At 41.4% G+C, this 24,202-nt stretch overlaps 1 protein-coding gene across 3 annotated transcripts in view; it reads right to left on the bottom strand.

The window, feature by feature from the left end:
* The window catches only part of ZMYM4 (zinc finger MYM-type containing 4), a 122,554-nt gene extending 120,830 nt beyond the window's left edge, over positions 1-1,724 (bottom strand). The window contains exon 1 of one of the 3 annotated variants that reach the window (XM_054690918.1): positions 1,339-1,724. In XM_054690918.1, the coding sequence (XP_054546893.1) occupies positions 1,339-1,386 (48 nt within the window). In that variant the 5' untranslated portion in view covers positions 1,387-1,724. Of the gene's footprint in view, positions 1-1,161; positions 1,182-1,338 lie in introns of those variants that run through there. The other 2 variants (XM_037500117.2, XM_054690921.1) reach the window with 2 other exon arrangements.
* Positions 1,725-24,202: the final 22,478 nt, after the last annotated feature.

Here is a 24,202-nt window from a genome sequence, read left to right as displayed (position 1 = left end):
CAAATCATAGATTTATAAAATTATGTGACATCCAACACAAAAACCATAACTGGAACAAACCTGTATTCAAATTCCAGCTCAATACTGACTTAATAAAGACAATCTAAGTCTTTGGAATTTAAGCCTTTGCCTACCAATTATGTGAATATCATAGGTGTTGTAAATGCAAAAGCAATAAAGAGAGCCCAACCTAAATGAGTTCACAATTTGAGATCAAATTACTTAAGATCAATTACTTAGCCACTCTACACCTCCATTTTCTCATCTGCAAAATGAGCTGACAGGTAACAGGACGTTAAACTTTCCTCTACAAAGCACAGTGCCAGGCACATAGTAAGCACTCAAATGTTAGCTATAGTATCACTGAAGTTGCCAAATTCACTCTAAGTCAAAGGACATGCTCGGTAAAGATCAAGTAGCAATTTAGTTATTTGGAGACCATTCCCGAAAGGAAGATTCCTAATAGAAGACTTACTGCTTAATAAGTTAAGGCGTGGGTGGGGGTGGGGGAAATATGAAAATAGACAAAAGTCTGAAAAATATTGCTCCATCAATAGTACAGTTTTTCACTTGGAAAAAAAAATCAGAATTAAGAAAAGTTTCAGAACTAACTTCAAAAGACACTCAACAACTCCTATGTCTAATTGGCTTCACCTCTGCAGGTTGGTTGGGTACACCCTTGCTATGACAAAACTTGTCATACTCTTCCACGCTCTAATTGTTGGTAAAAGGGCTAGACTAGAGACCAGCACATGCCATTTATAGTTTCCAGAACCCTTCCCCTAAACCAGGACATGCCCACGATCCCACTTCTTCACAGGTAAGAGCACCACCTCCACCTTGGTCTTGATAACGGTTATGGGGGGGGAGGGGTGGGTGCAGGAGGCAGGCAAATGAATTCGCCGAGGTGGTACAGAACATAGAACCCTGCCGGTTATTCCCCAAGAGACCCCTCCAACCACTTATTCCCGCCACCACCACCTCCACCTGACCTCTCCCCAGTTAAACTTCCCGACTCTGATGGACTAAAGATGCACTTAAAAATCTGACACCTTTCTTCCCCTGGCCCAGATAGTTTATTCCCCGTGCCGGAAAAAATAAAACAGCAAACAACAGCCCCCTCCCCTCCCCTCCCCCCCAGCAGACCAATCTTTGTCCCACCTGCCGAAGGACCCTCTCCAGGGCGCTCCAGACCCCAGGCTGTCTCCGTCCTGCCGGCAGCCCCTGCCCGCGCGGGCCTTGGCGACCCCTTCCCCAGCCTGCGCTCGGCCCATTCCCGGCGCCGGGACGCGGCCCCCGCCCCGCCCCCCGCCGCCCGCCGCCCGAGTTCTGCCTCACCTCACCTACCCTCTTTCGGGGGCCGGACTCCACCTCTCTCTCCGCCATGTTGGGCCCCACTCGGAACCGCTGCGGCTCCCGGCGCGGTGGCGGCGGAACCTCTCGGGCCCCCGGCCCCCGCCCACACTGCAGGCACGACCGCCTCGCGGCAGCTTCCCGGGACCCGGCCGGGCCTGGCGCTGAGAGTGGGGAGGGGGCGGATGCCGCGCGCGGTGTCGGAGATCTTGAGATCCCACGGGTGCGCGCGTGGGCGGTAGGGCCGGCCCAGGCAGGGGGTGGGGGGGCCGGGACTCGGGGGTTAATGGCCTCCAAGGGGCCCCGTGAGTAGGATTATTTTCTCTCAGAGAAATTCCTCCGCCTGCGGTTTCTTAAAGGGATCACCAAACCAGCCCCTTGCGCGCGCCCCTGATGCGCAGGCGCACCTTAAGCCCCTCCTTCCTTTCCCACCAAGCCCCCGGTCCCGAGCGTGCGCGGTGAGTGGCCCAGGGTAGGCCAAATCCTGCTAGTCTCTTTACTGCCAGCAGCTGCTCCCACCACTCAACTATGGCCGCTGCCTTAAAGGGACCATGACGCAGTGATGGGGAGGCATGAAAGAAATCAGTGAAAGGGCTACCTGGAGAATTGGGGGACCATCAGTGAGGGGTCCAGATCATCCTCTTACACCTGACTGCAGAGCTACCATGGTGAAGGGCAAATGGTGGTGAGCTGAAGTTCTCAGTGGACCTCTGAACATGAAGAATCCCAAGCATTGAGGGAACCAGCCGGGCATCTCAAGGAAACCCAGCTTTCCTGCCTTAGACAGACCCAACTGAAGCAAAGGACATGGCGAGCTCTAACAACCTGACCTCTTAGCAGCTCCTTTAATGGTGTTGAAGACTGAACCAACAAGTGGAAATAATTTCATCAATAATGATTTGTCTTTAGAATATGAAAATAGAGAAGGATCTTAGGCGCCATCTACTGCAATGATCCCAATGGTAAAACTGCTGCGTGGTCAAGTGAAGTAGTTTGCCCCAAAGCAGCAAGAGGCTGGTGTGAAATCAGAGTCACGACTTGAGTCACAGTCCTTCAGACTTTTGAGTGCACCAAGCTGTCTCCAAGAAGAGTGATAAATTTGTTTTAATCTAGAAGAGTGAAAATGAAAGTTCAGTGATATTTCAAGAATATTGTAATTCTTTTCTGAAAATGTGTGATTTACAGATACTGTGAGCCCTCACTTACCTCCATTGAAGGAGCTTTGTGAATCTGGCTTAAATGATGATCATCTTATTCTCTAACAGGAAACTGGGAAGTAGATGTGGGTCTGTCTTGTCTTGAGGATGTCTGAAGAGAATGGGAGCTTGATTAATTCCAGTTACTGAGCCTCAACAATAAAAAAAAAATTTTTCCTAGTGGTTTGCAATGATAGTTTAGGAACAATCATAGAAGAAAGACAAGAAATAGAAATTGCCTACTGAAGGTCATGCCCCATGACAAGAATCTTTCAAGTGGGAATGAACAACTCCTAAAATCACAGGATAATGACATGCAACTTCTGTGTGTCTCTTCAACTTTTGTGTATAACTTGGTAGTGTTTTGGAGCTGAGAAATTTCCTAATCCATCACATACTGCTATCTGTACAAAACTATTATTGAATTTGCTGGAAGTTTTCATGCTGGTCCTTACTTAGGCCTACTCATCTTTAAGTTCTGGAGAAGAAAGAAGGACCACCAAAATATGTATATTTCAACATGCTTTAGAAAAAATGCAAGATTCCTTTGGTTCTTATTCAGGACAAGAGGAAAATATACTAAGAAACCAAAAAAGTTAATTCCAGGGAATATGGGCACAAGAAAAGTCCAGGAGTTTCCACCTGTTTTATTGACAGTGGGATGCTCCCTTCTAATAAAATCCAATGGCATAAAATTGAGTTATAAAATTTGAAGTGAAAATGGGGAACCTATAAACCTGATCATTCAGTTTCCCCCTTGTGTCTCTTCTTCTTTCACGCCCCCTCCCCTCTTTCAGAAAATGTTGTGTTTCTCAGAAGACAGTCTAAAGGCATTGATTTAATCCAAGTCTACATTTTAAAGATAGTGCCACTGAGGCTGGTCGAGAAGATATGACTTGCTTGACTTCCCACAAGGGATTAGTAATAGAAGCAGGACTGGAATGGCATCTTGACCTCCAGCCTAGGACTGCCTCCTCTATCAAACTGTTTCAAGAGAAATTAGGGATGTGTTGGATCTCAAACAGTAGATAGAATTTGTGCATTACAGATAATATATAGGGATACCATGAATTTTCAATGCAATTATCCATGTGAGGGAAGGAGAAAAAAGAAATCCAACACTTAGTGAGCACTGCAAGGTTAGTTAATTTAACCTAATCTTACAGTGGCATTTATAGAGTTTTAAGACATTAGCCCAAGGTCTTTGATCAGAGAAGCCGAACTAGAGTTCAAAACCTTTCTTTCTATTTAACTAGATGATAAGTTAGAGGTTGCAAATTGGTGGCCTCACAAACAAATCTGTCTCATAGACCTGTGTTTGGTTTGAACCATGTGATCTTGGTTAAGTTACTTGTGCTGTTTTTCGTTTCCTCCTCTGCAAAATGGATTATTAGAAGAATTAGTTAATATCTTTAAATCTCTTTGAGTATTTTTTCTTCCTAGCACTATTTATATATATTTTCAATCATATACCAACACTTAAAATGGTATTTCTCATTCAAATCCCATTTTTCTAACTGCTTTTTAAAAATTAGAATATAATGGGGTAATACTTTGCAGCTACCAGATTCTTTTAAATTTTCATCTTTAAATCATGTTCCATTATAGATATTATAGACATACATTAAAGTGTAACTCTGAAACTTATTTCCCTATTCAGAAGAGAATAGAATGGGCTTAGTAGAGAGAAAAAGAATTTTCTTAATTTCCTTAATTCCATTAAACCTATGAAGTTCAGCATAATAAGTAAGAATCACATGTAGTTTTCCCTTCCTCCATAGGAGCTGCTTGTCCATCTAGGATAGCTAAGCCAGGAGCTGTGATATAGGGAAGTAAAAGAAAAGTCTATTAATTAAAGTTTAGTGGAAGAAGTAAGAAAGAGATTAGAGAGGAAATATGCATTTGATTCCCACTCCAACTCCTCAAAATATAAATCATTTTTCATTTGCTTCTGCTTGGGATTCCAAATAGAGATGACTTACAGACTAAGCGCACACCAGCCAGCAGGGACATGTATGAGTAAAAGTGATGGCCTGGTGTAACTGGGAAGAGAGGGAAGGCCTATATTTAGCTCCTCAGAGTGTCTTTTATTTTTTTTAAAGATTTATTTATTTATGCATACAAGAGCTGGGGTATAGGCCATAGGTGGGGGCGGGGGGGGGGGAGGCGGGTTTGAGAGATTTCACCAGAGACAGATTGGGGAATAGAACAGGCAAACTGACTGAAATACACTGCTGAGGGGAGCAGTGGGCAAGTCAGGAGAGGTTTGCTGCACCATGTGGGTTGCTCCCTGGCTGGGGATCGAACTCGTGCTGCAGGGACTGCGGATAGCTTCATAGGTTTTGTCTTAACCCCTGCGCCACCAGGGAGGCCCCAGAGTGTCTTTTATATAGGGCTGAATCCAAGTTTTGTGGGTCTTCAAGCTTATGTGATAGAAAAAGGAAGGAGATTTTTAAAGAAAAAGAACAAAATTACAATATAAAATCAGATACAGGGTTTTGGAAGGAGCTCTGCATGTGAGTGAGTGGTTTTTGGATCCTGTGTGACATAATATATACAAAAGTTTCCACATCCCACACACCCTGTGGAAGAAGAGGGAAGGTAGCCAGAAGAATAGGGTGACAAGTATAGGGGGGATTAACTTTGTGGCTCTCACAAGGCCTGGAACACAGAGTAGTAACAACCAGACCTCAGGAAGGGCTGTAGTTTGCTTCTGTGTTCTTAGCGAATTTAAGAGAGGACAGACTGCAAGATACATCACTCACTGAACAGGTTGCAGAGCAACCAGAGAAGTCAGAGAACAGTACAAGAGCATAAAATGGATCCAAGGTCTCAAGATTCCTCAAGGTACAGGTAAATGCTTCCTCAGGTAAAGGAAGACAGGAGAGAGATAATCTTTATTCTATACCTTTTTAAATTTTTTTATGTAAGCTTATTACTTATTCTTAAAATTAGTTTAATATTTCCTTTAAATCCTGATTAAAATAATAGGAACCTGAAATAATGAGAAAAATGTTATGATAAAAAGAAAACCAGCATAAATAGGTTTGGAACAAACATTATTTATCATGTTTTTTATATAGACAACAATTTATAACTTACAAGATACTTTCACACTCACTCGTCTTTCCTGTTAGATAGAAAACATTTTGTCCACAGTACAGTATTTTACTGCAAAGAAGCACTCAAGGTTAGGGACTAGCCCAAGGCCCCCTAGATAATAAAAACCTAAAAATTATCAAGACTGATGTCTTTTGGTTGATTATCATTGGGGTGTAGTGTAAGACAGGGAGAAAAGAGAGAGGAGGTGAGAGATAAATGCTTACAGGGGCTGGTAAGTGTCATAAATGAATAGAACAAACCAAGTGGAATTGTCCAAAGCTCATGCCCAAAACTCAAGAGTAGGGAAAGGCACTGCTCACTAGAGCAGATCCTGGTCATGTGTGGGAATGCCAGCTCAAGGTTTCTAGATATTCAAATTAAAAATACAGAAATGTATGTTAAATTGATCAATGTCTTAAATTCTTATTTGTGGTGAAATATACATAATAAAAAATAAACCATTTTAACCATTCTTAAGTATCCAATTCAGTTGTGTTAAATATATACACCTTGTTGGATACCAATCTCCAGAACCTTTCATCTAGCAAAACTGAAACTCTATACTCATTAAGCAATGGCGCCCCATTTCCTCCTCTGCCAGAACCCGGCAATCATCTTTCTACTTTCTGTTTCTATGAATTTGACTACTTTAGATACCTTATGCATGTGGAATCAACAGGTATCTTTCTGCAACTGGTCTATTTTCACTTAGCATAATATCCTCAACATTCATCCCCATTAAAGGATGTTTCCAGATTTCCTTTCCTTTTTTAGGCTGAACATTATTCCATTGCATGTATAGACCACATTTGTTTATCCTGTCATCTGCCGATGGACTCTTGGGTTGCTTTCATCTTCCAACTTTTGTGACTAATGCTATTTTGGCTATGGTGTACAAAATTTTTTTTGAGACCATGTTTTCACGTCCTTTGGACATATACCCAGGGCTCAATTTACATATATATATATTTTTAATGAAGTACCCTGTTTTACTTCCTTGTTAGTACTCAATTTTTTAAACAGTTTTTTTTTGAGATATAAATTACATACCTTACAATTCACACATGTTAAGTATACAATTCAATGGTTTTTATGGTTTTCAAAAACATGTGCAACCACCACCACAATCACTTTTAGAACATTTGCATCACCTCAAAAAAATACTCTCCAGCTATTACTCTCCTGTGGCCCCCCTCCAACCCTAAGCAACTACTATCTACTTTCTGTCTCTATAAATTTCCCTGAAGTTCACATTTCAGGTGAATAGAATTATATAATATGTGGTCCTTATGAATAGTTTCTCTCCTTTACCATGTTGTTTTCAAGGTTCACGCACTTTATAGCTTTTATGAATAGTTTGTTCCTTTTTGTGACTGAATGATATGTCCTTTGTTTTTCAGTGCTTTCAATTTAGCCAAACAATTTTAAACTCTCCATATAAGTCAATAAGAAACATCTGCAAAAACTCCAATTTGTTGGATCCCTAAACTTCAAATAAATATTCCTAGACAGAACTGTAGAGGGAAGACGTGCAGGCACAGACTGTGAGAGAAAGAAAACATTCGAAACACAGAGCTGAAGTGTTCCCTTGCAAGCCCACCTGAGCCATGGGAGCAACCTGAACACACTGCAGATTCCAATACCAGATTTTAAGAAAGAGGAAATCTCATAGAAAGGCACACATATTTTCTAGATTGTGCATGACTTTTCTTTTCAGTTTCAATTACTTTAATCTTGGGCATTAGCAGCAGTGATCAAAGCTAAACTGGATGTTTTCTTTTTTTTTTTTTTTGAAGATTTATTTATGCATACAAGAACTAAGGTAAAAGCCAGAGGTGTGGGGAGTGAGGATTCACCAGAGACAGAGTGGGGAGCAGATCAGGCAGACTGACTGAAATACACTGCTGAGGGGAGCAGCAGCCAAGACAGGAGAGGTCTGCTGCACCATGTGGGTCACCTCCCTAGCTGGGGATTGAAGTTGTGCTGCAGTAGCTGCATATTGCTTCATAGTACTGACGCTTAACCCCTTGCGCCACAAGAAGGCCCCTAAACTTGATGTTTTCTAGAGTGGGGAAAACAACCAAATTTTATACAGTTTGAGAAAAACCTTAGATTAGAAGTAAATTAAAAGAGTTGTGCACATTTTGGCTGTTACATGGGAGTCTATACCACCAAGAAGCACCTAACTGGCCAGAGAGCTAAATCTTTTGTCTTTTTCCTGTACTTATCACCAGGTGCCCACAATAAAGTCTGACAGAAAGGTGACATGTACCAACTTTGCTAGGCCATGATGTTCAGATATTTGGTCAAACATTCTGGATATTTCTATGAAGTGCCTTTTAGATAAGATTAACAATTATATCAGTAGACTAGGAGTAACTAGATTGTCCTCCATAAGTTGGATGGACCTCATCCTTGCAGTTGACGGCTATAGTGTACCAAAGACAAACACCTCTTCAGTACCCACCCCCAAGCAAAAGGGACTTGAGCTACCATATTGGCTTGGGTCTCCAGTCTGCTAATCTCCCTGAAGATTTAAATTTAGTTTCCATATTTGTGTGAGCCAATTCTTTGAAATAAATCTGTTTCTGTCTCTCTGCCTGCTTATCTATCTATCCATCCATCCATCCTATTCTATTGGTTCTGTTTCTCTGGAGAACCCTGGCTAACACAGCTAATGAGCAGTCAGTAGCTATTTTTCCAAAGGAAGGAACAAGCACTATCATTTTTGAGCAGGTAGTGTGTGATAAACACATTTTTTTCTAACTACTGATAACTTGCTTTTTTCTTATAAAAACAACATGTTTTCTTGAAAATATTTTTTTTAATTTTTTAAAAGATTTATTTATTTATACAACAACCAGGGTACAGGCCAGATGTACGGGAGGGTGAGAGGATTTACCAGAGACAGAATGGGAAACAGAACAGGTGGATCTACTGAAATACACTGCTGAGGGGAGCAGCGGGCAAGATAGGAGAGGTCTGCTGCACCATGTAGGTATCTCGCAGGCCAGCCAGGATCGAAACCACACAGTAGAGGCTGCTGACAGCTTCACAGTGCTGCGCTCAACCGCCTGTGCCACCAGGGAGGCCCTAAACGTTTTTTAAATTATGTGTTTTTTTATATTATTGTTCTCCCTTCAGGTGTAGTCACCATAGAGTTCTCCCATCACCACAGCACCTGTGAACTGTCACCTGTGAACTGTGCTCTCCCCTCCCCTCTTTCGGTCCCTCTCACTCCCCCTTTCCTGCAGATTGCCTGAGATTAGGATCAGCTCAAATCTAGGGACCTTTTGGTTTTCCCATGTTCCACCCTTAAGTGAAACTATTCAATATTTTTCTTTTTTCTTGTGACTTATTTTGTTTAGCATAATACCTTCCAGTCCCATGCCATTTGTTGCTGCAAATGGCATGAGTGTATCTTTTTTGTTAGTAATATTCCATTGTGTGTATATATCACATCTTCTTCTTTTTTTTTTTTTTAAACATTTGTGCTTTATTTATTTATTTTAATTTATACAAGCACTGGGTACAGTCAGAAGCGCGGGAGGGTGAGAGAATTCACTAGAGCCAGAGCGGGGAGCAGAACAGGCAGAAGGACAGAAGCACACTGCTGAGGGGAGCAGCGGGCGGCAGGAGAGGTCTGCGCGCCATGTGGGACCCTCCTCTGGTGGCCGGGGAGCAGCCGGGGATCGAAATGGCGCTGCAGAGGCTGCGGGCAGCTTCGCAACCCAGCGCTCAACCGCTGCGCCACCGGGGAGGCCCTATATCACATCTTCTTGATCCATTCATCTGTTTGGGGGCATTTAGGTTGTTTCCATATATTAACTATTGTAAGCAGTGCTGCAGTAAACATAGGCGTGTAGGTTTCTTTTTGAATTCATGTTTTTTGTGGCCTCTGGGTAGAGTCCTGGTAGTGGAATGGCTGGATCATGGGTAGATCCATTTTTAGTGTCCAGAGGAACCTCCACAGTTTTCCATAGTGGCTGGACTGGTTTGTATTCCCATCAGCAGTGTAAGAGGATTCCTTTTTCTCCCCGTCCTTGCCAGCATTTGTTGTTTCCAGTTTTTTAAATATGGCCATTCTCACTGGTGTGATTGAAAACATTTTAAACCCAGATAAGCAAAAAAGGAAGAAATTTAGGGGCCTCCCTGGTGGTGCAGGGGGTTAAGCATCAGCACTATGAAGCTATCTACAACTACTATAGCACGAGTTCGAACCCCAGCCAGCACAGCAGACCTCTCCTGACTCTCCCGCTGCTCCCCTCAACAGTGTTTCAGTCAGTCTGACTGTTCTGTTCCCCACTCTGTCTCTGGTGAATCCTCTCACCCCTGCACCTCTGGTCTGCACCGCAGTTCTTGTATGTATAAATAAATCTTTTTAAAAAAGGAAGAAATTTAAAACCAAAACATTCCCATTGCTCAAAACAGTGACTGCTGGCAATTTATTTTGTTTGGTTTTTTTATATCTTTCATATTATTCACCTGCTTTTTTCACTTCACGTAGCATGAACATATTACCATACTGGTAAATATTAACCTGAAGAAATTTTGGTGGCTTCATATATTCTGTGATGTGGTTACACCATATTTTTTTAATATTTCTCCCATGTTACAACTTTATTTTTTTTAAGATTTATTTACTTTTGCATACAAGAACTGGGGTGCAGGCCAGAGGCATGAGGGGTGAGGGGATTCACCAGAGATTGGGGAGCAGAACAGGCAGACTGACTGAAATACACTGCTGAGGGGAGCAATGGTTGAGACAGGAGAGGTCTGCTGGGCCATGTGGGTCACCTCCCTGGCCTGGGATTGAACCCATGCGCAGAGGCTGCGGATAGCTTCAGAGGTTGCATCTTAACCCCTTGAGCCACTAGGGAGGCCCGGTTACACCATATTTTTTAACCAGTCCCTTTTACATGATTTCTAGTTTTTGCTGCAGACAATGTCCTTATACATACAGTTTTTGAAACATCGTAAACATTTCCTTAGGATTAATTCCTAGATGTAGGTCTGCTGAATCAAAGGCTTTTGATAGAAATTGCCAGATTGCTGTCAGAAAGCTATCAGTTTACAGTTTCACCAGCAGTGTCTGCTTACTGTAGGCTTCTATCATTAGATACTCTATATTTTTTAATAATTAAATATAACACATGGCCTCCCTGGTGGCCTTGGGGTTAATTCTCAGCACTATCACTGCTATGGCCTGAGTTTGATCCCTGGCCAGGAAGCTGACCTACATGGTACAGCAGACCTCTCCTGTCTCAACCGCTGCTCCCCTCAGCAGTGTATTTCAATAAATCTGCCTGTTATGCTTCCCACTCTGTCTCTGGTGAATTTTCTCACCACCACCAACCCATCCCCACATGTCTGACCTACACCCTAGTTCTTCTATGTAAAAATAAAATAAATATAACATACAGAAAGCACACTAACTATGAGTATATAGATCAGTGAATTTTTTAAATTGTGGTGAAATATACATAATATTATATTTGCCACTTCATCATTTTTTAAGTGTACAATCAATGCCAATAAGCATATTCACATTATTCTGCACCCATCACTATTATCTGTCTCAGGAATTCTTTTCCTGCAAGACTGATACTCTGTATTCTGTAAACAATAAGTCCCACATTGCTTGATAAATTTTTAAAACAACAAACAAACTCCCAGATCAATAAATAAAATATTACCAACCTCCTTGGAGTCCCCCCTACCCAAGGATCTCCTTCTAATAGTTAAACCTACATATAAGGGACTCACTTCTAACTGGGTTCTGCTTTTAACTATGTGAATTTAATCTTTAAAAATGGAATCTTATGGTCAACTTATTTTCTTTGACTTATTTAAAGGAGCTGAACTCTTTAAGATATAACTTTGGTCATTTGCATTTCTTTAGGGAATGGTTATACATTATCTACTTTAGCCCTCACAAAAACCTATTGAGAGAGGATCAAAGAACAAAATCAAGAGTTGGTTCTTCTAAAAGAGCAACACAATTGACAAGTCTTTGGCTACATAGACTAAGAGAAAAAGAGAGAAGGCCTCAAATTACTAAAATCAGAATTGAGGGCATTACTACTGAGTCCACAGAAACAAAAACCACCATGAAAGTGTTTTATGAATACTATGCGCCAAAAAATTGGATAACATAGATAAAATGGACAGATTCTTAGAGACATATACCTGCCAAGACTGAACAATGAACAAATTTAAAAAATCTGAACAGATTTATCATTAATAAGGAAATTGAATCAATAATCAAAACCTGGGCCTCCCCGGTGGCGCAGCGGTTGAGCGCTGGGTTGCGAAGCTGCCCGCAGCCTCTGCAGTGCCGGTTCGATCCCCGGCTGCTCCCCGGCCACCAGAGGAGGGTCCCACATGGTGCGCAGACCTCTCCTGCCACCCGCTGCTCCCCTCAGCAGTGTACTTCAGTCCTTCTGCCTGTTCTGCTCCCCGCTCTGGCTCTGGTGAATTCTCTCACCCTCCCGTGCTTCTGACTGTACCCAGTGCTTGCATAAAATAAATAAAAATAAATCTTTAAAAAAAAAAATCAAAGCCTTTCAACAAGAAAAACCTAGGACCACTGTCTTTACTAATGAATTCCAGCAAATATTTAGAGAATTAACATCAATCCTATTCAAATGCTTCCCACACCCCCCAAAAAAAAAAACTGAAGAAGAGAGGATAACGCTTAACTCATTCTATGAGGTCATTATTACTCTGAAACTAAAGTCAGACAAAGACACTACCAGAAAACTATAGATTAATATCACTCTATGAACACAAAAGTAAAAATCCTCAACAAAATACTAGAAATCTAGTATTTTGGGCCTCCCTGTTGGTGCAAGGGGTTAAGTCTCAGCACTATGAAGCAGTCTTCTGACACTGCAGCACTACTTTGATTCCCTGCCAGGGAAGTGACCCATATGGCCCAGCAGACCTCTCCTGTTTTACCCACTGCTCCCCTCAGCAGTGCATTTCAGTGGATCTGCCTGTTCTGCTCCCCACTCTGTCTCTGGTGAATCCTCTCACCCCCTGCACCTCTGGCCTGCATCCCAGCTCTTGTGTGCATAAATAACTCTTTAAAAAAAACACCAAAATACTAGAAAACTGAATTCAACAATATACTAACAACATATTAAAAGAATTATACCCATGACCAGTCTATACAACTTAATAGCTGTTAAGCCTTCTGCAAGTTTCTTAACATAGATGAGATTATTTTTTCATCTGTAAAATGAGGATAGTAATTCCCACCTCATATAGTTGTTTCTGTATAATTTAAGAAGAATTCAAACAAACTATGCATTTTTGTATTTTCTGCATTCAATCTATTGTAATATGCTGTGGATTCAAGTCATGGAGAAAATCTGATCTCATACAGAGACGTTATTAAAGAGGAAGAAGTATTATAAAAACATTTTGGGATGTGGATATTCTTCTTTGATATTACACCAATAATCAACAGATAGTGGTTTCTTAGAAGTTAATTTCAATGTGGACTCTGAAACCAAATCAATGAATTCTGTATTCTGTTATATTAAACTCTATTAGTCTATCTTGTACCTTGAACGGATGTTCTACCTGTGGATAATTTTCTAACACCACGCATTGCCCATTTGGAAAATAATGATTGATTATATCATGCTGATCTTCCAAAAGTTAACAGAGTTCAGCATAAAATATAAAACATCTCAATTATTAATGCCACCACCAATCTTATCAGAAAAGTCTTGTAGTATTGCAAGGTTGTCAAGGTGATGATGGCAGATATAAAGTTTCCAAAATTCTAATTGCATGTGAAACTTGAATTTTATTATTGGAAACAAATACGGTCATTTGTTTTTTTGAAGTGCTATTCTCATTTTATTTCATTTTGAGAAATTATCTGCCAAATACCACTCAAGTCTGTAGAGCCATTGTTTATCTATCAATCACTCTTTTATGTATAGCTGGTGTTCCATGAAAAATGTAGCTAAATCTGCTCTGAACTCAAACAATCCCACAAGTATTTTTCCTTGAAATATCCCTCATACTTCAATAAATAGCCAAAGTATGTTATGTTCATCCTATTCCATCACAGAGTATTAAAAAGATAGGTACTTGAGTATCAGAATTGAAATTAATAATTTTTACTTCTTTTTTTTTTTTAAAGATTTATTTATTTATTTATTTATTTATTTATTTATTTATTTATTTATTTATTTATACAAGCACTGGGTACAGTCAGAAGCGCGGGAGGGTGAGAGAATTCACCAGAGCCAGAGCGGGGAGCAGAGCAGGCAGACAGACGGAAGACACTGCTGAGGGGAGCAGCGGGCGGCAGGAGAGGTCTGCGCGCCATGTAGGACCCTCCTCCGGTGGCCAGGGAGCAGCCGGGGATCGAACCGGCGCCGCAGAGGCCGCGGGCAGCCTCGCAACCCAGCGCTCAACCGCTGCGCCACCAGGGAGGCCCAATAATTTTTACTTCTTTATCAAGAACACATGTTTTCCTCTGATTATGTGACAGTAAAGAATGCAAAAAAAGAACTTCTGGGTCAAATGGGGGAGATTTGGGGAGAGTTACAAACATGCAGAGGACAGAGAAGCTCTGCATCCTTTCCCCATACCTTGCCTCCAGATTTTTCCCATCCGACTGTTTATGAATCACTTCCCTTTATGATGGACTGATAATCTAATGGGAAAATCAGATTCCACTGCTAGATAGTGGCAGTGTTGATTCTGACACCAGACCATGCTTCTCTTGCTAGAGAACTTAAGACACAGAATTTCATGATATGATTAGATCATGGAGCAGGAAGCAGGGAGATTTGACATGTAGAACTGGTCTTTTTGAAACACCCAACTCATCCACAGGACAAAAATATTTTCATAGTAACCATGAAACAAATAAAGATGACAGCTAGGGAAGAATTATAGATAATGAAAAAAAAGGTAATGCATTCCATAAATATAATTATGCCAGAAAACATTAACATTTTTATTTTTTTATATTTTATTTTATATAATTCTTACATCATTTTTCATTTTTGCACAATGTATGCATTTTCATTTGGGTTATATTCCCCATACAATTTCACCCCCCCTTATTTTGACCCTAACGCTTCCTCTCCCTGCCCCTTTCCCCCCATGTCTCTGGTTTATAATTGCTTGTTGATTTTGGGTTTTTTTTTTTTTTTTCATAGAGGCATGTTTTATTTATTTATTTGTTTGTTTGTTTTTTGTTTATACATGCACTGGGTATAGTCAGAAGCGCGGGAGGGTGAGAGAATTCACCAGAGCCAGAGCGGGGAGCAGAGCAGGCAGAGGACCGAAGTACACTGCTGAGGGGAGCAGCGGGCTGCAGGAGAGGTCTGAGCACTATGTGGGACCCTCCTCTGGTGGCCGGGGAGCAGCCGGGGATCGAACCGGCGCTGCGGAGGCTGCGGCCAGCTTCACAACCCAGCGCTCAACCGCTGTGCAACCGGGGAGGCCCTGCTTGTTGATTTTGATTTTCACTTTGTATTAATTAGTCTTTTTCCTGGTCCCTTATTTAAGTTTTCTAAATTCCTGCTATGAGTGAGACCATCTGGTATTTTTCTTTTTTCTTTCTGGCTTATTTCGCTGACATGATCCCTTCTAGCTCCATCCATGTTGCTGCAAACTGCATGTGTTTATCTTTTTTGATTGTTGAGTAATATTCCATTGTGTATATGTACCACATCTTCTTGATCCAGTCATCTATTTTTGGGCATTTGGGTTGTTTCCATAGCTTAGCTATTGTAAATAGTGCTGCTAAAAACATAGGTGTGCAGGTGCCCTTTGGAATTAAAAAACATTAACATTTTTAAATTAAATGTTATAAAAAAAATCACGTATTGCTGTACTGAAGGCCAATGTTCCATCATTCCCTTTTATTTTATTATTCTATTAAAAGCAGTGCCATATTTCCAGATATTTTCAGAGACGCACCTACATAAAATCAAAGCTCTATATCTAAGAACTCTCATTGCAAATATGATAATACAGGAACTTCAATTAAATGTAGTATAAAAGAACCACTCACTTTGGCATCCTATCTGTCTGAAATTTCCAGATGTGGGGAAAAAATTAGAAGGAATAAACTTTTTTATGATCTCTTCCAGTATTAAGGATTGAAAGGGTTTTTTTAAAGATTTTTTTATTTATTTATGCATACAAGAGCTGAGGTACAGGCCAGAGGTGGCTGGGGGAGGCGGTGAAAGGATTCACTAGAGACAGAGTGGGGAACAGAACAGGCAGATTGACTGAAATACACTGCTGAGGGGAGCAGCTGGCAAGTCAGGGGAATTCTGTGGCTTACACCCCAGTTCTTGTATGCATAAATAAATAAATCTTTAAAAAAAAAAAAGAAAATGAAATAAGATGGCGGAAACAGAAGACAACTTAGGAAAATAATGGGTGGGGGGTGATGAAAGTCTTCTGGGAGTGAGCATGTGGCTATTACCATAAGATCACAAAATCTGGTTCCTACCCAGAACACGTAATAACAGAAGACACTGGAACAGAGATGGGGGGGGCAGTGTGGGGGGAGAAGGGATTAAGTTGATAGATACTTGCTGTATTTTTCCAATTGAAAAATAATATTGAAAGACATTATTGGGTCTCCCTGGTGGCGCAAGGGGTTAAGTCTCAGCACGATGAAGCTGTTTGAGGCCACTGCAGCCCCAGCGCGCGCGCGCACACACACACGTACACATACCCCCGCACCTCTGGCCTGCACCCCAGCTTTTGTTTGCATTAATAAATAAATCTTTTTTAAAAAAAGAGTGGAAAAGAGTGGGCGAAGGTGTCGTCACTTACCCTCCCAACCCCCACCATAGCACCCACAGGAAGGGGTGACGGTGGTCACTGTCTGTGAACAGGACTCTTCAAGATGTTTTCTGTTAAAATAAATTTCTTCGTGTAAAAGAAAAAGAAATAACAACAAAAGAACAAAAACTGAATCCCTATCATAGTATATCCTGTGATACAGATGTGAATAATGTTTACCAAATCATAATAATGCACATACTGATTGCTGATTTAACAAACAATTGATGATGCTGGGAAAATTAAGAGAGGAAGAAAAGAGATGAATGTAAGGAGCTAAATCCTCCTTTACCATAATAGGAAATCAATGAATAATTTCTAAAATTGAAAAATCAACAAATAGTGATGAGGATATAATTAAGAGGCATGCATGTAGATACCAGGGGAAAATACAGGTAATGTAGTCAACAGTCTAGGAAGTGGAACATGATATTTTATTTATGTAGTATTGATATTTTCATTACAAGAATGCATAGTTTTTATGTAATTTTTATTTAAAATTATGCTGTAACAAACCATATATACTAATCTTTGCATTCATTTCTTTTTATTTTAAAGATTTATTAATTTATGTATACAAGAACTGGGGTACAGGCCAGAGGTGCGGGGGGTGAGAGGATTCACCAGAGACAGAGTGGGGAACAGAACAGGCAGATTGACTGAAATACACTGCTGAGGGGAGCAGTGGGCAAGTCACGAGAGGTCTGCTGCGGCATGTGGGTTGCTCTCTGGCCGCGGATAGAACTCATGCTGCAGTGGCTGCAGATAGTTTCATAGGTTGCCTCTTAACCCCTTGTGCCACCAGGGAGGCCCCTGCACTCATTTCTGATAATGTCTCTACAAAAAAATCCAGGATGGGGCCTCCCTGGTAGTGCAGCAGGCTGAGCTCAGGGCTGCGAAGCTGTCCGCAGCCTCTGCAGCGCGGGCCTTGCAGACTCAGAGATGCCAGACCTCTAGAATCCTGCAGTTTTGGTGAACCTCGTCATGTCCTTCAACATCACTGTCAGTGGCAAGCCCTTCCCTGTGTCTCCTTCAAAGTTGCTTGCACATAAAATTCCAAAGACAGCAGAAAAATTTCAAACTCTGAGTACTGGAGAGAAGGATTTGGTTATAACATTTCACAGAATTATTCCAGTATGTATGTGCTGGAATAATGGCACTCCATAATGGCACTGGTGGCAAATCTATCTATAGGGAGAAATTTGATGATAAAAGTTTCATTCTGAAGCCTCTCTCATGATGCAAAGGATTAAGTCTCGCACTGTGATGCTATTGGCAGCCACTGCAGCATGAGTTTGATCCCCGGCCAGGGAGGTCACATGGCGCAGCAGACCTCTCCTGGCTCATCCACTGCTCCCCTTAGCAGTGCATTTCAGCCAATACGCCTGTTCTGCTCCCCACTCTGTCTCTGATGAATCCTCTTACCAACCTTGTCCCCTGCATCTCTGGCCTGCACCCCAGCTCTTTTATGCATAAATAAATAAAATAAATCCTTAAAAAAAAAAAAAGAATTTCATCCTGAAGCATACAGGTCCCAGTATTTTGTCATTCACAAATGTTAAACCCAACACAAATAAATGGTTCCCAGTTTTTCATCTGCATGGCCAAGACTGAGTAGATGGAAAGCATGTGGCCACTGGCCAGGTGAAGAAGGGCATGGATACTGTGGAAGTCATGAAATGTTTTGGGTCCAGGAATGGCAAAGAAGATCGCTATTGCTGAATGTGAATAGACGTAATAAAATTGACTTGTGTTTTATCTTATCCACCAGATTATCCCTTCTGCAGCTCAGGAGAGCACCCTTTCATTCCCATCTACTTGAAATATCCTGTAATCTTTATCCTCTCTTTACTTTGGGTTCCATGTTTTCCTCATCTTCTTCCAAGTCTAGCTGGATTTCAGAATTAAGTTTATGATCATAAAGTAAGCTAAAATCAACAACCACGGGGCCTCCCTGGTAGTGCAGGGGGTTGAGCTCAGTGCTGTGACACTGTCCATAGCCTCTGTAGCACAGGTTGGATCCCTGGCCAGCCAGGAAGAGACCCACATGGTGCAGTAGACCTCTCCGTCTCTCCCGCTGCTCCCCTCAGCAGTGTTTTCGGTCCATCTGCCTGTTCTGCTCCCCACTCTGTCTCTGGTGAATCCCCTCACTCTCCTGCACCTCTTGTCTGTACCCCAGTTTTTGCATGCATAAATAAATAAATCTTAAAAACACACACACAGACATCAAAAAGGAAATGCATCCCTCTCTACCTAGACAAAAGCTAGTACCAAAAGAGAAAAGTTTCTCTTGACCTCTCCTGCTTTGACCAGCATATCTGAGCAATCATGATTCAGATTTGTAACACAAGAAACACAGAGGTATCCAGCAACTTCCTGTGCAGTCCCGGGTTATCGCATGTGCCTCTCAAGGGACACAGAATCCATGTGAGTGATTAGATGTTCAAATCAACTCTCAATTTCTTCTTGACCATTGCTTTTCAAATCTCCCTTCCCTCAGTTTTTGCCTTTCCTTCTAATACATTTCAAAAGTAAAGTGTTTGCTTTCCTATGCCTGGAACACTTAAAAGCATTCAAAAAACAATTGTTAAATGAATAATTTAGAAGAATGAATCCTAGTCTTTCTGGTTCCTAGTCACTGACAAGAGTGCTAACAAGCTGTAAAATTACCAAAATATAGGAAATCATAGGAAGTAGGATGACAGCTCTTCTTTTATATGTATTCACTAAACCAGTGGTTTGCAAACTTAGTGTGCACTGGGGAAATTTAGTTAAGATGTAGATCCTAGGGCTGTGTCTCTGAGGTTGGAATCAGTTTGGGAAGGGATTCAGAAGGCACATTTTTTTAAAAGCTTTATTTATTTATACAAGACCTGGGGTACAGGCTAGATGTGCAAGAGGGTGCAAGAGGGGAGCAGCAGGCAAGTCAGGAGAGGTCTGCCACTCCATGTGGGTTTCTCCCCGGCCGGCCAGGAATCAAACCGGCGCTGCAGAGGCTGTGGACAACTTCATAGTGCAGTGTTCAACCTGCTGCACCACCGGGGAGGCCCAGAAGGCCACATTTTAATTAGGAGTCCCTGATGAGAGGCCTCCCTGGTGGTGCAAGAGGTTAAATCTCAGCACTATGAAGCTATTGGCAGTTCCCTGGCCAGGGAGCTGACCTGCATGGCTCAGCAGACCTCTCCTATCTCACCCGCCGAAATACTCTCTCTCAGTAGTGTATTTCAATAGATCCACCTGTTCTGCTCCCCATCCTGTCTCAGTGAATCCTCTTTCACACACCCGCCCTGCACCTCTGGCCTACACCCCAGTTCTTATATGCATAAATAAATAAAATCTTGAAAAAAAAGACATCTAGGGATAGATGATTCCGTGAGAATTATGAGAAATATAGCACAGAGCAATTTTCTTGTGGAGTTGAATAAAACATCTTTCAAAAGAGGTTGGAGATGCTAATGTTTTAAAATTAAGAGTTTTGGGCTCTTTCAAAATTATTGTTTCAGACTTGTGAGACTCTAGGTCTGAAATACTTTTCACCTTCAGAGCAGGAGAGGCCATTCTCCACTGAGTGGGAAGCAATAAATGGGAAGGGAGTGGGGAAGGAGAGGGAGGCAGGGGACAGTGGCTGATGAGAGCAGGACTAATTCAGAGGTGTTGGTGGTGGTTGATGGATTTTATCCAGATTGATGAATACGCTGTTCAGAATTTTAGCCCATTGACTTCTAGAGTCATTTCTTGTGTAACTGTATCTACCAAATATATAACTTTCCTTACCAAATAATTGGGGTCAACTGTGGAAAACAAAAGGAGCAAACTGTTTGACTGTGTATGCCTAGATCACCAGGCTGCTCCAGAAGCATTAGATTCTCACTCCCCGGAGGGCTCTGAAGAAGCAGCAGGCACGTGGTTTCATGGTCTAAATTCAGCAAGCAGTGAAAAGGCAGTGGGGGAGGGAAGGAAGGTGGGCAATGCAGGACTTGGGGGAGGAGCTGCCACAAAATCTCGAAATCTGCCTTACCAGGGCATTCTTAGGAAACTCTCCATTCACCCCTTTGGTTGACCTCCCCTTCTCATCGTCTTGTACTCTCAACACGATCGGATTTGTGTTTATTCAAAATCCAACCCCCTCTGTCAAACATAGTCCCTGCTTTCAGCTATTCACCAGGTCTGCTGAATCTCTCAGTCCTATTTCCAGGCTTGGTCTGGTTGGGGTGATTCACAAAGAAACCCCAAGGGAGGAGGAGGATGCACTTAGCAGGGTCTATTAGTGTCTGTGAAGAGAAATGCTGCTGCTTGCGGGGATGGGGGTATGGAATCCAACTTCCTGATCACTTCTCTCCCAGACTTTTCCTCCTGTGAATACTGTTCCTTGAATTAATCCCAAGGAGAATGTATTTTCATCCATTATGGTAGAATGTGAGAGAATCTAAGCTCAGTAATTACACATTAGACTTTTCGTTAAGTGAACACAGATATCGGTAACCAAAGACTCCAATACCTTAACATTTATCACATGTATTCTTACTCCATGAGATTTTCGCAAATTAAGAAAGCTCAGACTTCAGAGACTTGTGTTTTTATTTCCTTAGCTTATTTGTAAAGGGAGTACGTGAAATTGGCCAGGTCCCCAGGCTACATCCTTTCCTCACTTTCTTATTTTCAGGGGAGGAAACTGAAATTCTGAGTAAAGTAATTTACTAAGTACACACATGGCTATAAAAGAGACTGGGATTCAAATCCAGGTCTACAAAGATTCCAAAATGAAAACTTTTTCAACATGCTTTGTCTTATTTAATAGACATGAAGCATTCATTGAGCACCTGACAAATGAATTCACAGGCTGAATTCAGAGTGGAGGGATGCAGTCTCAGCCTTGAAAAACTCACAGCTTTGTGGAGAAAACATACAAACCAGCAGACAATGCCAATTTAGAGTGGTAAGTACAAAGACAGACCAAAACCAGGGCATTTAGGTGCCCAAAAGAGCAAGCAACAGGCCCTGCCTGAGAAAGTCCAGGCAAGATGACCATTAGTTAACTAGTACCCATTGCATTCCAGGTCAAGTGGTACATTGAGATAGAGAAGAATAATAGTCAATGTATTGTAATGAATACCATACTAAATATGCATTACCTCACTTAAACTTCACAACCTTGATTCTGAGTTAAATTTTGGAAGATGTCAAAGGGATTTCAAGGCATACTGGCTCCCATGTTATAGTCCCACCTCCTAGCACCACCCCCACTTTTAGATGTGCTGTGATGGAAGGCTTGAATAGTATGACTTAGACCTGAAGCTAAGGCCCCTTTCTGGGCCAGGTGAGACAGGAGACAGGCAAGACAAAGGCTCTTTTGCTGTTCCTGTTGTAGTCCCAGTGACTAGAAGGGCCAGTGCCCAAACTGGTTTTCACTGTAGTGTTATGAATACAAAATGCCTATTCCCTTTGTGATCTGTAGGATATTAAAATTCAATCAGGCTAGTCCCATATGCCCCCCTGTGGTACTTCGAATGCCTGCCAAAAACCAACCGACCTTGATTATCTTGCCTGCTTTCCCTGCCCTTCCAGATTGTTCCCTCTCATGAAATGTCACTCAAGCTGCACTTTCATTTTGTCCTTCCTTGCTCAAGTCAGTGAGGTTATTTTCAAATCTGAAACTGTCCAATTGGAGTCACCATGTAAAAGTGCTAGTGTATTCCCAGAAGTTGGAGGTCACGATGATAATAATTACTATTTCTAATTCTAAATAAAGATAACACTTTACAGTTCATTTTGTAGAGATTTAAGAACACCCAAAAAGTATATGGATTTTTTTACATTTCCTCATTTAATTAGTAATATGTTAATTTAATTTAATGATGTAAGAAAAAATATTATTTGTCCATCAATACATTTAAAATTGGTATTTTATTATTTAATATACGTGAAACTTAGACAGAAATATGACCATATATTAGCAAGAGACATTCATAACTTGGTGTTGGGGATTCTTACAGCTTATTTTTGTATTTATATCTTTTAAAAATCCACTATATTTGTAATGTTTCTAAGATAATTAAGAGAAAATATTTTGTTTCTAAGAGATGAAGAGAAACCTTTTTTATAGCTCTTATTTGTAAGTACTTTTTTTTTTTAGATTTATTTTTTATTTGTACAATAGCTGGGTTACAGGCCAGAGGCCCAGGAGGGTGAGAGAATTCACCAGAGACAGAGTGGGGAAAAGAACAGGCAGACAGATAGCACTGCTGAGGGGAGAAGCAGGCGAGACAGAAGAGGTCTGCTGTGCCATGTGGGAATCTCCCTGGCTGGCTGGGATAGAATCTGCGCTTCAGAGGCTGCGGACAGCTTCACAGCACTGTGCTCATCCCACTGCGCCACCGGGGAGGCCCTGTGAGTACTTTTTAAGTGACATGAGCATAAGTAATTTTTATTTCCACATAATGGATAACAAGCCCAGTTTGATATAGTTCCCTTTATGAGCAAAACACCTTAGAGTTTAGAGGCCTGGAGATACAGATAGACTGCCTGGGTGTAAAAATTAGTTGTATAACTTAATGACTGTGACTCTAGGTATGTAATTCAATCTCCCAATACTTCAATGTACTCATGCTGTAAAAAGCAGTGAAATAGGGTCCTCCCTAGTGGCGCAAGGGGTTAAGACACAGCACTATGAAGCTGTCCGCAGCCACTGCAGCACTTGTTAGATCCCTTGCCAGGGAGGTGAACCACTTGGCGCAGCAGACCTCTCCTGCTTACCTGCTGTGTATTTCAGTCAATCTGCCTGTTCTGCTCCCCACTCTGTCCCTGGTGAATCCTCTCACCCCCCGCACCTCTGGCCAGTACCCCAGTTCTTGTATGCATAAGTAATTAAATCTTAAAAAAAAAAGCAGTGAAATAAGAAAAATGAATTATAGGGTTGTTAATATTAAGTGAATCAATGTATTTGTGAAGTCCATGTTAGAAAATATGGAAACTGCAAAAAAATTAGAGATGAAATCAGAAAGTACCCAACTTCAATAACTCCATGGGCAGTGACTGATGCATATGGAACTTTTGTACAAATCAGAAAAGCTGACCCTTCCTCAGAAACTTGATTGTCATCATCCAGAAAGGTGCTTAGCAGGGGGCACCATTTAATAATTACCCTGGGATGTCAGGCATACACCAAGATTGTCCTGAGCAAAACAGGATGTTAAGTCACCTGTGCATTGACGTTAATGTAGGATGTCTTCAACTTGAGACTATTACCGATCATGTTGAACAAATTTTCTGTATTTAGGTTTTAGGCTAAATTCCAGCACGAAGCAGTCACACAGAGTGTAATTATTGAATAAAAATGAATGAATGAAATAGAGAAGGAGGAGGGAACTGAAGGGAGAGGGGCACTAAGAGGAAGGGAAAAGAGAGTATGAATTAATTTGTTAATTGGTATGCTAAATTATTTTCTGAAAGGATTATAGTAGCAGTGGCTGCTTCAAGTTGTGTTAACTTACATGAAAAATGGAATGTCATTTTCATTTGATTTTAGTAATTGTCAGTGAAAGGCAAAATTTTTCATATGTTTATTTTTTTTCCAGTGTTAATTTATTGGCAACTTGGTTTTCTTATAAAATTACATAATTTCTGGGGCCTCCCTGGTGGCTCAAGGGTTAAGTCTCAGCACTATGAAGCTATTGTCAGCCACTGTAGCTCAAGTTTGATCCCAACCTGGGGGCTAA

This window comes from Talpa occidentalis, unplaced genomic scaffold (genome assembly GCF_014898055.3).
Source record: "Talpa occidentalis isolate TD23 unplaced genomic scaffold, MPIMG_talOcc4v2.1 talOcc4.9, whole genome shotgun sequence".
Lineage (NCBI taxonomy): Eukaryota > Metazoa > Chordata > Mammalia > Eulipotyphla > Talpidae > Talpa > Talpa occidentalis.
Note: the sequence above shows the minus strand (reverse complement) of the source record. Positions and strands in the feature narration are given on the sequence as shown.